General features: G+C 41.3%; 1 protein-coding gene across 2 annotated transcripts; it reads right to left on the bottom strand.

Moving 5' to 3' along the window:
- Positions 1-1,944: 1,944 nt before the first annotated feature.
- rab30 (RAB30, member RAS oncogene family) lies at positions 1,945-11,147 on the bottom strand. Of its 2 annotated transcripts, XM_042296530.1 has the most exons (6): positions 11,017-11,147; positions 9,178-9,276; positions 8,974-9,126; positions 8,546-8,629; positions 5,126-5,309; positions 1,945-3,458 (listed from the first exon to the last, which is right to left on the bottom strand). In XM_042296530.1, the coding sequence occupies exons 2-6, from the start codon at positions 9,268-9,270 to the stop codon at positions 3,205-3,207; spliced, it is 768 nt and encodes a 255-aa protein (XP_042152464.1). In that variant the 5' UTR covers positions 9,271-9,276; positions 11,017-11,147; the 3' UTR covers positions 1,945-3,204. The 2 variants fall into 2 exon arrangements, with proteins under 2 accessions (XP_042152464.1, XP_042152465.1); XM_042296531.1 differs by lacking the exon at positions 8,974-9,126.
- Positions 11,148-11,691: the final 544 nt, after the last annotated feature.

Below are 11,691 nucleotides of genomic sequence, written 5' to 3'. Positions count from 1 at the left end.
TTCCTGTGATTGGTCACTCTAAAAATCACAATAGATCACATGAGATGTCATGGACTCATCTTAATATTAGACTCATTTTGATGTCTGGAAACAGCTGACACTCATTTAAATCTAACAATGTATTTAGAAACAGCAGATTGCCCCTTTTAAAAATCAACTGTAAAAGAAAACAAATACATTTTGAACTTAATGTTGTGCAGCTAACTAGAGGCTATGGGTTAACTGAATAGTTAATGTAGTGCATTATTAAATGCATTATCAAGTAACAATGCATTCATCAAATAAAATAATACAAATTGGCGATACAGAATTCTGTTCAACTGAAGAATAAATATAATCTATTCTTGAGTACGGGTTTGATTTTCATATTAGACAACATGAAAATGTGAAAACAAAGTAGCAGCAGGTAAAATGTTGAGAATCTATTTTAAACTAAAAATATAGATTCACAGTTCCATTGTAATAACATGTACAAACAATCAGACAAATACATTAAGGGAATTGTTACGTTTAGTCATGAACACTGGTCCATTATCTGAAATGAACATCATTCATGAACACTGGTCCATTATCTGAAATGAACATCATTCATGAACACTGGTCCATTATCTGAAATGAACATCATTCATGAACACTGGTCCATTATCTGAAATGAACATCATTCATGAACACTGGTCCATTATCTGAAATGAACATCATTCATGAACACTGGTCCATTATCTGAAATGAACATCCATCATTCATGAACACTGGTCCATTATCTGAAATGAACATCCATCATTCATGAACACTGGTCCATTATCTGAAATGAACATCCATCATTCATGAACACTGGTCCATTATCTGAAATGAACATCATTCATGAACACTGGTCCATTATCTGAAATGAACATCCATCATTCATGAACACTGGTCCATTATCTGAAATGAACATCCATCATTCATGAACACTGGTCCATTATCTGAAATGAACATCAATCATTCATGAACACTGGTCCATTATCTGAAATGAACATCATTCATGAACACTGGTCCATTATCTGAAATGAACATCATTCATGAACACTGGTCCATTATCTGAAATGAACATCATTCATGAACACTGGTCCATTATCTGAAATGAACATCATTCATGAACACTGGTCCATTATCTGAAATGAACATCATTCATGAACACTGGTCCATTATCTGAAATGAACATCATTCATGAACACTGGTCCATTATCTGAAATGAACATCATTCATGAACACTGGTCCATTATCTGAAATGAACATCATTCATGAACACTGGTCCATTATCTGAAATGAACATCATTCATCACTGGTCCATTATCTGAAATGAACATCATTCATGAACACTGGTCCATTATCTGAAATGAACATCATTCATGAACACTGGTCCATTATCTGAAATGAACATCCATTCATGAACACTGGTCCATTATCTGAAATGAACATCCATCATTCATGAACACTGGTCCATTATCTGAAATGAACATCCATCATTCATGAACACTGGTCCATTATCTGAAATGAACATCCATCATTCATGAACACTGGTCCATTATCTGAAATGAACATCATTCATTATCTGAAATGAACATCATTCATGAACACTGGTCCATTATCTGAAATGAACATCCATCATTCATGAACACTGGTCCATTATCTGAAATGAACATCATTCATGAACACTGGTCCATTATCTGAAATGAACATCATTCATGAACACTGGTACATTATCTGAATAGCGCACTACCTTTTGACCAGAGCCCATAGGGGCTCATAGGGCTGTGGTCAAAAGTAGAGAGCACGGACTACATGGAGGACAGCGTGGGACACACACACACCTGCTTTCTTTATCATGCAGCTCTGCATTGTATTCAGGCGTGTAAAACTACATACACCATTTGACACTTGAGTAAATTGAGCCGAGAGACAAAATGACTTGTGCAATCAATTTTATAATAATGATAGGTTTTGAAATGAGTTACACCCACGCTGGGTGTTTGCTACTTGAAGGAATTTTAACTTTTACTATGAGCTCTCGGACATAAAGTGTACTGATGAGGAATAAACAATAAAACCCTTATTAAACACTTCTGGTAAATTGGGCTTTTCATTTCTTTCAATACAGTAAAAAAAATATTTAAAAAATGGCACCAATCAATTACCAATAGGTCAACCGAGGAAGCCTAAATCGAAAGGGTATATAATATCTATATATTAATGTTGTGCATTATATAGGTAGGCTACAATAGCTAACTAACAAACAATTTCATGTAGCATGCGGCAAAATTTAAATGCATAAGTGTTTGAATTGTATTTTTTTAATATATATATATATATAAATAAATAAGTGGTTGGGTGGATTCCCATTCACACACATTTATCTATTCAATGTTATTCAGATCATTTGTTGACAAATTAAAGAACCTGAATTGGGCTGTACAGGTCCTGTTTTTGAGGAAATAATTGTGGTTGTTTTGAAAATCAGGTGCTGGCTCCTCCTGCATTCTCGTGTTTTTAATCTACCCACCAACTCACAGGACACAGGACTCACAACCCCCCTCTCTGTTGAATGAATGCATGAATGTATGTATGAATACATTTAACCCCTTAAACCTTCCTCAGATTTCCTCTGGGGGGAAAAGAATAATAATAAATCCCAATATATTACATCAGCTTGCAACAAGGCCTATAGTACAGTCTGTTCAATCCCATTGCACCAGGGATATAAGGTTATGTACTCCCATCTAGTGGCAGCAACTTGTGTTGCATCATCTGAACATTTCTATTCCCACAGAGGATAAAACAACAAGAAGGTGATTGGACAGATCATACTGTTGAAGGTAAAAAATAAAGGCCATGGGAGGGACTCTCAAAAGAGTGACTGACAAGTGGCACCATGAAGTCTGGGACAAAACAGACAGAGGCATATCCTGTCATCTCCATTCCACTGCGTTAGGTCTACGTCGTAGTGCACTCAGCACAGCTGCATGGCCAGAATACAGTTCAGGGTGGTGTTCAATAGGCATTCAACTTGGGAAGGAAAACGTCCCGAAAAACAGAGGGTAGGCGAGAAAGGTACTGAGCTAAATCTGTCCGATAAGAACACCCCCCCCCCACACCACACCCTCGTTGGTGTTGGTGTTGTGCCCTTATGAACAGGAATGAACACGACCCAGCACTCTAGAATCTGACCTAGTTAGTGCTGCAGCAACCTAGGTAGCTGATGGTTTTCCCCTCTCCTGGCATAGCGTTAGCCGTGTCGTTGTTGTCCAGCGTGTTCTGTTTGGCATCGCGAATCAGCTCGCAGGCCAGATCCAGAAAGAGCTTCTCCACATTATCAGACTCCTTCGCGGATGTCTCCAGATAAAGCATGCTCTGGGAGTTCGCAAACTCTTCAGCTCTCTGCCTCATGACTTCCCTCTTCTCCACAAGGTCGATCTTATTGCCTGGGAGGGAGGGGGGGTGAAAGGAAAAAGAGAAGGTCAAATCAAATCAAATTTATTGATATAGCCCTTCGTACATCAGCTTGATATCTCAAAGTGCTGTACAGAAACCCAGCCTGAAACCCCAAACAGCAAGCAATGCAGGTGTAGAAGATCGATCTTATTGCCTGGGAGGGGAGGGGAGGGGGGTGAAAGGAAAAAGAGAAGGTTGATCTTATTGCCTGGGAGGGAGGGGGGGGAGGGGGGGAAAAGGAAAAAGAGAAGGTCGATCTTATTGCCTGGGAGGGAGGGGGTGAAAGGAAAAAGAGAAGGTCGATCTTATTGCCTGGGAGGGAGGGGGGGGGGGGGTGAAAGGAAAAAGAGAAGGTCGATCTTATTGCCTGGGAGGGAGGGGGGGGGGGGGAGGGAGGGGGGTGAAAGGAAAAAGAGAAGGTCGATCTTATTGCCTGGGAGGGAGGGGGGAAAGGAAAAAGAGAAGGGAAATATGCGTCTGTGTGACTGTAAACTTAAATGACATTGAATGAAATACACTGGAAGAGAATGGACATTTAATATTGACCGTCAGCCATAGTGTACAGGCTGATTCTTACGGTGTGACTTTAACCTCTCATCGCTGACATTAAGCATCAACGACACGGTTGGATCTTTTTTCACAAGTTCTGTTCTTTGCCAAAAAAACAACGTTCCAAAAAGGGAGTTATCTATTTTAAATATTCTCAATAGCAGATAGGATGGAAAGCGTACAATTTTTATATGTATTTTTTTATTTAACCTTTATTTAACGAGGCAAGTCAGTTAAGAACAAATGTTTTATTTTACAATGAAGGCATATCCTGGCCAAACCCTCCCCAAACCCGGACGACACTGGACAAGTTATGTGCCGCCCTATGGGACTCCTGATCACGGCCGGTTGTGATATAGCCTGGGGGCCCTATGGGACTCCTGATCACGGCCGGTTGTGATATAGCCTGGGGGCCCTATGGGACTCCTGATCACGGCCGGTTGTGATATAGCCTGGGGGCCCTATGGGACTCCTGATCACGGCCGGTTGTGATACAGCCTGGGGGCCCTATGGGACTCCTGATCACGGCCGGTTGTGATACAGCCCGGGGGCCCTATGGGACTCCTGATCACGGCCGGTTGTGATACAGCCCGGGGGCCCTATGGGACTCCTGATCACGGCCGGTTATGATACAGCCGGGGCCCTATAACAACATACATTTTATACATTTTCTATTAAGCTTTTCACTCTGATAAAATCCCTTCCCAAATTCTAGAGTGGAGGCATGGTAACCTAACCCTGTGGAACAATTGCATCTAATATTAGCTTGTTATCCATTGTCTGATAAAACTACAGAAATGAGTTACCGGTAAGTACGTCTTTAGGACATCTGACCCTACCCTGATAAGCCAATAGCACATTTAAAGATGCCATCTACTTTTAATACCAAATAACTTTTTGATTTCCTACGTTAAGCTAGTCCTTGGACTGATGACCATAGCTTTTGTATGGGCTTGACCTTTAACCAGAGGGATATTGACATCAATGTGATGTAATGCGACGCACTGCTTTTGGTCCACAATGAGCTCTGGTCAAACATAGTGCACTTTCTAGGCAATAGGATGTCATTTAGTACACACTTTACTACAGTATGTGAATGCTATCTCACCGACTAAAATAGTGACCACGGTGGTGTTGGCATACTGCTCAATCTCCCTCAGCCATTCTGGAAGGCACCGGAAGGAGTCCTCACACGTGATGTCATAGGTGAGGATGAGTGCGTTGGCACTCCGGTAGTAACTCTGGGTGATGGAACGGAAACGCTCCTGGCCTGCTGTGTCCCAGATCTGCAGCTGGATGAAAATATTTAAAAAAGTGTTCAAATCACATTATCACAGCTCTTTATCCAGAGCTCCTTAGTCCGGGCATTCATTCGTCTAACGTTTGATTCAGACAACCACATGTCACAGGCAACGTTGAGCTAAGGTTTGTTCTTTGATTCTCATGATGCGAGCTAAAATTTGGCGTTGAAAAAATAATACGGTCGCACATTAAAACTAAATGATAAACCTTTTAGAGCAGGGATCGTCAACTAGATTCCTTTACATCAGGGATCGTCAACTAGATTCCTTTTAGAGCAGGGATCGTCAACTAGATTCCTTTTAGAGCAGGGATCGTCAACTAGATTCCTTTACATCAGGGATCGTCAACTAGATTCCTTCACATCAGGGATCGTCAACTAGATTCCTTCACATCAGGGATCGTCAACTAGATTCCTTTTAGAGCAGGGATCGTCAACTAGATTCCTTCACATCAGGGATCGTCAACTAGATTCCTTTACAGCAGGGATCATCAACTAGATTCCTTTTAGAGCAGGGATCGTCAACTAGATTCCTTTACATCAGGGATCGTCAACTAGATTCCTTCACATCAGGGATCGTCAACTAGATTCCTTCACATCAGGGATCGTCAACTAGATTCCTTCACATCAGGGATCGTCAACTAGATTCCTTTTAGAGCAGGGATCGTCAACTAGATTCCTTTTAGAGCAGGGATCGAACTAGATTCCTTTTAGAGCAGGGATCGTCAACTAGATTCCTTCACATCAGGGATCGTCAACTAGATTCCTTCACATCAGGGATCGTCAACTAGATTCCTTCACATCAGGGATCGTCAACTAGATTCCTTTTAGAGCAGGGATCGTCAACTAGATTCCTTTTAGAGCAGGGATCGTCAACTAGATTCCTTTTAGAGCAGGGATGTCAACTAGATTCCTTTTAGAGCAGGGATCGTCAACTAGATTCCTTCACATCAGGGATCGTCAACTAGATTCCTTTACAGCAGGGATCGTCAACTAGATTCCTTCACATCAGGGATCATCAACTAGATTCCTTTTAGAGCAGGGATCGTCAACTAGATTCCTTTTAGAGCAGGGATCGTCAACTAGATTCCTTTTAGAGCAGGGATCGTCAACTAGATTCCTTTACAGCAGGGATCGTCAACTAGATTCCTTCACATCAGGGATCATCAACTAGATTCCTTTTAGAGCAGGGATCGTCAACTAGATTCCTTCACATCAGGGATCGTCAACTAGATTCCTTCACATCAGGGATCGTCAACTAGATTCCTTTTAGAGCAGGGATCGTCAACTAGATTCCTTCACATCAGGGATCATCAACTAGATTCAGCCGCAGGCCGATTTCTTCTTGAGTGGATGGTCAGGGGGTCATAACATAATTACAAATAATGTGTAGACTGCAAATTGACTGCAAGAAACCCGAAACAGATATAATATTTGACTAAAACATGATAATACATTTATATACCAGCACACATACAGTGGGACAAAAAAGTATTTAGCCAGCCACCAATTGTGCAAGTTCTCCCACTTAAAAAGATGAGGCCTGTAATTTTCATCATAGGTACACTTCAACTATGACAGACAAAATGAGGGGGAAAAATCCAGAAAATCACATTGTAGGATTTTTTATGAATTTATTTGCAAATTATGGTGGAAAATAAGTATTTGGTCAATAACAAAAGTTTCTCAATACTTTGTTATATACCCTTTGTTGGCAATGACAGAGGTCAAACGTTTTCTGTAAGTCGTCACAAGGTTTTCACACACTGTTGCTGGTATTTTGGCCCATTCCTCCATGCAGATCTCCTCTAGAGCAGTGATGTTTTGGGGCTGTTGCTGGGCAACACGGACTTCAACTCCCTCCAAAGATTTTCTATGGGGTTGAGATCTGGAGACTGGCTAGGCCACTCCAGGACCTTGAAATGCTGAAAGACCCAGCCACGTTTCATCTTCAATGCTTTGCTGATGGAAGGAGGTTTTCACTCAAAATCTCACGATACATGGCCCTATTCATTCTTTCCTTTACACGGATCAGTCGTCCTGGTCCCTTTGCAGAAAAACAGCCCCAAAGCATGTTGTTTCCACCCCCATGCTTCACAGTAGGTATGGTGTTCTTTGGATGCAACTCAGCATTCTTTGTCCTCCAAACACGATGAGTTGAGTTTTTACCAAAAAAGTTATATTTTGGTTTCATCTGACCATATGACATTCTCCCAATCTTCTTCTGGATCATCCAAATGCTCTCTAGCAAACTTCAGATGGGCCTGGACATGTACTGGCTTAAGCAGGGGGACACGTCTGGCACTGCAGGATTTGAGTCCCTGGCGGCGTAGTGTGTTACTGATGGTAGGCTTTGTTACTTTGGTCCCAACTCTCTGCAGGTCATTCACTAGGTCCCCCCATGTGGTTCTGGGATTTTCGTTCTTGTGATCATTTTGACCCCGAGGGGTGAGATCTTGTGTGGAGCCCCAGATCGAGGGAGATTATCAGTGGTCTTGTATGTCTTCCATTTCCTAATAATTGCTCCCACAGTTGATTTCTTCAAACCAAGCTGCTTACCTATTGCAGATTCAGTCTTCCCAGCCTGGTACAGGTCTACAATTTTGTTTCTGTTGTCCTTTGACAGCTCTTTGGTCTTGGCCATAGTGGAGTTTGGAGTGTGACTGTTTGAGGTTGTGGACAGGTGTCTTTTATACTGATAACAGGTTGAAACAGGTGCCATTAATACAGGTAATGAGTGGAGGACAGAGGAGCCTCTTAAAGAAGAAGTTACAGGTCTGTGAGAGCCGGAAATCTTGCTTGTTTGTAGGTGACCAAATACTTATTTTCCACCATAATTTGCAAATAAATTCATTAAAAATCCTACAATTTGATTTTCTGGATTTTTTTCTCTCATTTTGTCGGTCATAGTTGAAGTGTACCTATGATTACAGGCCTCTCTCATCTTTTTAAGTGGGAGAACTTGCACAATTGGTGGCTGACGAAATACTTTTTTGCCCCACTGTATCTTTCTATTCTGCATGAGAATACTTTGAGCCAGTTTTCCAAAATGAAAATCACTTGGGAGCTGAGTTGCTGTTTATTTTTGTTATTTTTTTACAGTCTCAGACAACTTTGGGGGGCAAATAAAATCACCCGCGGGTCAAATTCGGCCCATGGGACGCCAGTTGGGCAACCCTGCTTTATAGAACTCTAAAGTAATTGTACATGAAGTGTGATTTGACAGACCTTTACTTTTTCCCCTTTGATCTCCACAGTCTTGATCATGAAGTCAACTCCTATGGTAGCCCCTTGTCCAGGGGGGAAAAGGCCCTGGGAAACGGACCGAAAAATTACTGAATTTAAAATAATTGTTTTTTCGCAACTCACTGATGAGACTGATGTATGATTACGATACTAACCTGAGTGAAGCGTCGGACCAGGCAGGTTGGGTGTATGATTACGATACTAACCTGAGTGAAGTGTCGGACCAGGCAGGTTGGGTGTATGATTACGATACTAACCTGAGTGAAGTGTCGGACCAGGCAGGTTTGGTGTATGATTACGATACTAACCTGAGTGAAGTGTCGGACCAGGCAGGTTGGGTGTATGATTACGATACTAACCTGAGTGAAGTGTCGGACTAGGCAGGTTGGGTGTATGATTACGATACTAACCTGAGTGAAGTGTCGGACCAGGCAGGTTGGGTGTATGATTACGATACTAACCTGAGTGAAGTGTCGGACCAGGCAGGTTTGGTGTATGATTACGATACTAACCTGAGTGAAGTGTCGGACCAGGCAGGTTGGGTGTATGATTACGATACTAACCTGAGTGAAGTGTCGGACCAGGCAGGTTGGGTGTATGATTACGATACTAACCTGAGTGAAGCGTCGGACTAGGCAGGTTTTCCCAACACCAGCATTTCCTATTAGTACAATTTTGAACAGGTAGTCATAATCTTCCATGCTCATCCTAAACTGTTGATGAAAAGAGAGAGAGAGAGAAAGAAAGAAAGAAAGGGTGTGGGGGAGAGAGTGAGAAAGAGAGAGAGAGAGAAAGGGTGTGGGGGAGAGAGTGAGAAAGAGAGAGAGAGAAAGGGTGGGGAGAGAGAGAGAGAGAGGATGTGGGGGAGAGAGTGAGAAAAAGAGAGAGAGAGAAAGGGTGTGGGGGAGAGAGAGAGAAAGAGAGAGAAATCAATGGATTGAATAACAGAATATTCTAGGTCATTCTGCAGAGGTAAACAACAACGTGTGGACGCCCTAATACAAATACTGACCTTGCATAAAAATTATTCTTTATAAACCTCCTGTTTGGCTACACTGCCTCTTCCTAACGTTTCCTTGAGCATAGTTTAGATAACGTCACCGATATTTTGCATAGCATAAGTGCACAATACAGAATTTAAGTAAAGGTCTATTCCCAAAAGGAGGTGTTGAGTAGTTCTGCATTTCATCAACAGCGACAATAGCTGCTCTTGAAGCTTTTGAGGTTCTACAAGTGAAAGAAAACAACTGTTGACATTTAACCAGCATCTGACAGTAAGTGTTTAGTTTTAAATGCTGCCTTTTATGCATCACATCAAAAGAGCCATTGTGTTTCCCTGAAGCACATTCAGTGTTTTTCCTCTTGAAGGATCCAAGATGTTGCTATGGCAGGGCCTAGTGTGCATGTGTCTTTATGGACTGGTTGCCAGGGGCTAATGGTGTGATGTTGGGAAGACTGCAAGGAGAAGTCCACACACAGAGAGAGAGAAAGAGAGAAAGAGAGAGAGAGAGAGAGAGAGAGAGAGAGAGAGAGAGAGAGAGAGAGAGAACAATCCAAGCCAACAACCCCTTTAGCTAGCCACTAGTTACTATCAAATTACAGCCTCGTAACATATGCATTGGAAATAGTACGCTATATTTTATCCTAATACTGTAATAGCTAGCTATGTTTTAAATATCACACAGTGGTTTCTGCTATGAAGTAGGCCTATCATGTGGCATGCAAACCTGGAAAGGAAAAGAGAAATTACATGATGCAGCTAGATTTAAGTGATGGCCTAGTTACTTTCACGGGTTTCAAATGCAATCTCTCGCTAACGTTATTAGCAAGTTACTGATACCAAACCAAATGTATTGACCTTAACCATAACCGAAAGAGCCCTGGCTAAGGCCCCCCCCCCACCACCACCCCATTCACAATTACATGGACAAAACATGTCCTATTACCATTGTTCTAGTCTACCTGTCTATAACATTTATATATTATTAACATTTGATTACAACAACACAAAATAACAATCCAATTATTATTTCTCTCAGAATAACAAGACTATAATATTTTTCCAGGGAGGGAATGCATCCGTGGCTAAAGCTGCAGCATATGTTAACTGGCTGGGTGCATTGATTTAGCTACCTAGCTATAGCTGGTCAGCAACCTCTCTTGTTAATAACTTATTAACATATCGCTCACCTAAACTGGGGGGGAAAAAAATGCATCTTTTGTAGTTGTTATCTAGTAGCTACAATCTAAGATCTGATCTATATTTTTTTTTAAAAAGCAAACAAGCTAATTACATAGCATGCGATGGTTTCCCCTCCCAGAAAACAGCTAACGTCGGTCAGCTAGCCTTTTAGCGAGGTACCTAGCTAGTTCAGTCGCTAGCAAAAGATGCTTAAATATGCCAATTGGTTAGCTAAATAATCGTGACATTTTAAAATACTAACTACACTTACCACAAACGTGGGGATATTCCCCCGACTTTTTCACAGTATTTCGATATGCATTCAGTCTGCTTAGCAAAATCTGCAACAGGGCTTTTTCACCAACAGTGTTTGTTCCCTCAGCCTCAGCAACAGCAGTAGGGTTTTCAGTAGTTACCACAGCCACAAATTCAAAATGGGTAATATCCTAAAACATGTGCTTCATTTAAGGTTAGGGTTAAGCATAAGGTTATCATGGTGGTTAAGGTTAGATTTAAAATCACATTTTATGAAGACATTTTTTATTTATTTTTATTTTTTTATATTGCATGAACTGTTGTCTCTCTTGGCTACTATGGTATGGTATGCACTGTTTATTGCGTATTTGTTTCCTGACCAGCCATTGAATTAATACACAAAGTACAGGAGGGATATGATGATGATGATGATGATGATGTAGTAGGGAGTCATCAACCAGGGTAACTACATTATTACAGAATGACCACTGTTGTTCATTGATTATTTATTGCCATTCGTATCTATCGATTTATCCTGCTACTGGTCACTATTACTCCCCCACACTCACCACACATACCCTCCTACTGTTTATTATCGATCCTGTTGCCTAGTGTATTTACCCCTACCTCTATATACATATCTACCGCAATGACATTTACATTTTTAGTCATTTAGAAAACACTGTTATCC

This window comes from Oncorhynchus tshawytscha, linkage group LG13 (genome assembly GCF_018296145.1).
Source record: "Oncorhynchus tshawytscha isolate Ot180627B linkage group LG13, Otsh_v2.0, whole genome shotgun sequence".
Taxonomy (NCBI): domain Eukaryota; kingdom Metazoa; phylum Chordata; class Actinopteri; order Salmoniformes; family Salmonidae; genus Oncorhynchus; species Oncorhynchus tshawytscha.
The sequence above is the reverse complement of the archived record's forward strand: the minus strand, read 5'-3'. Positions and strand labels throughout refer to the sequence as shown.

Excerpts from the sequence above, each read along its gene's own strand:
- rab30 (XM_042296530.1), bottom strand. The coding sequence starts at position 9,270 with ATGAGCATGGAAGATTATGACTACCTGTTCAAAATTGTACTAATAGGA. Across the intron at positions 9,127-9,177 it reads TAGTCCGACGCTTCACTCAG|GTTAGTATCGTAATCATACA; the intron begins GTTAGTATCGTA and ends CACTTCACTCAG. Across the intron at positions 5,310-8,545 it reads TCAAAGGGGAAAAAGTAAAG|CTGCAGATCTGGGACACAGC; the intron begins GTCTGTCAAATC and ends ATTTTCATCCAG.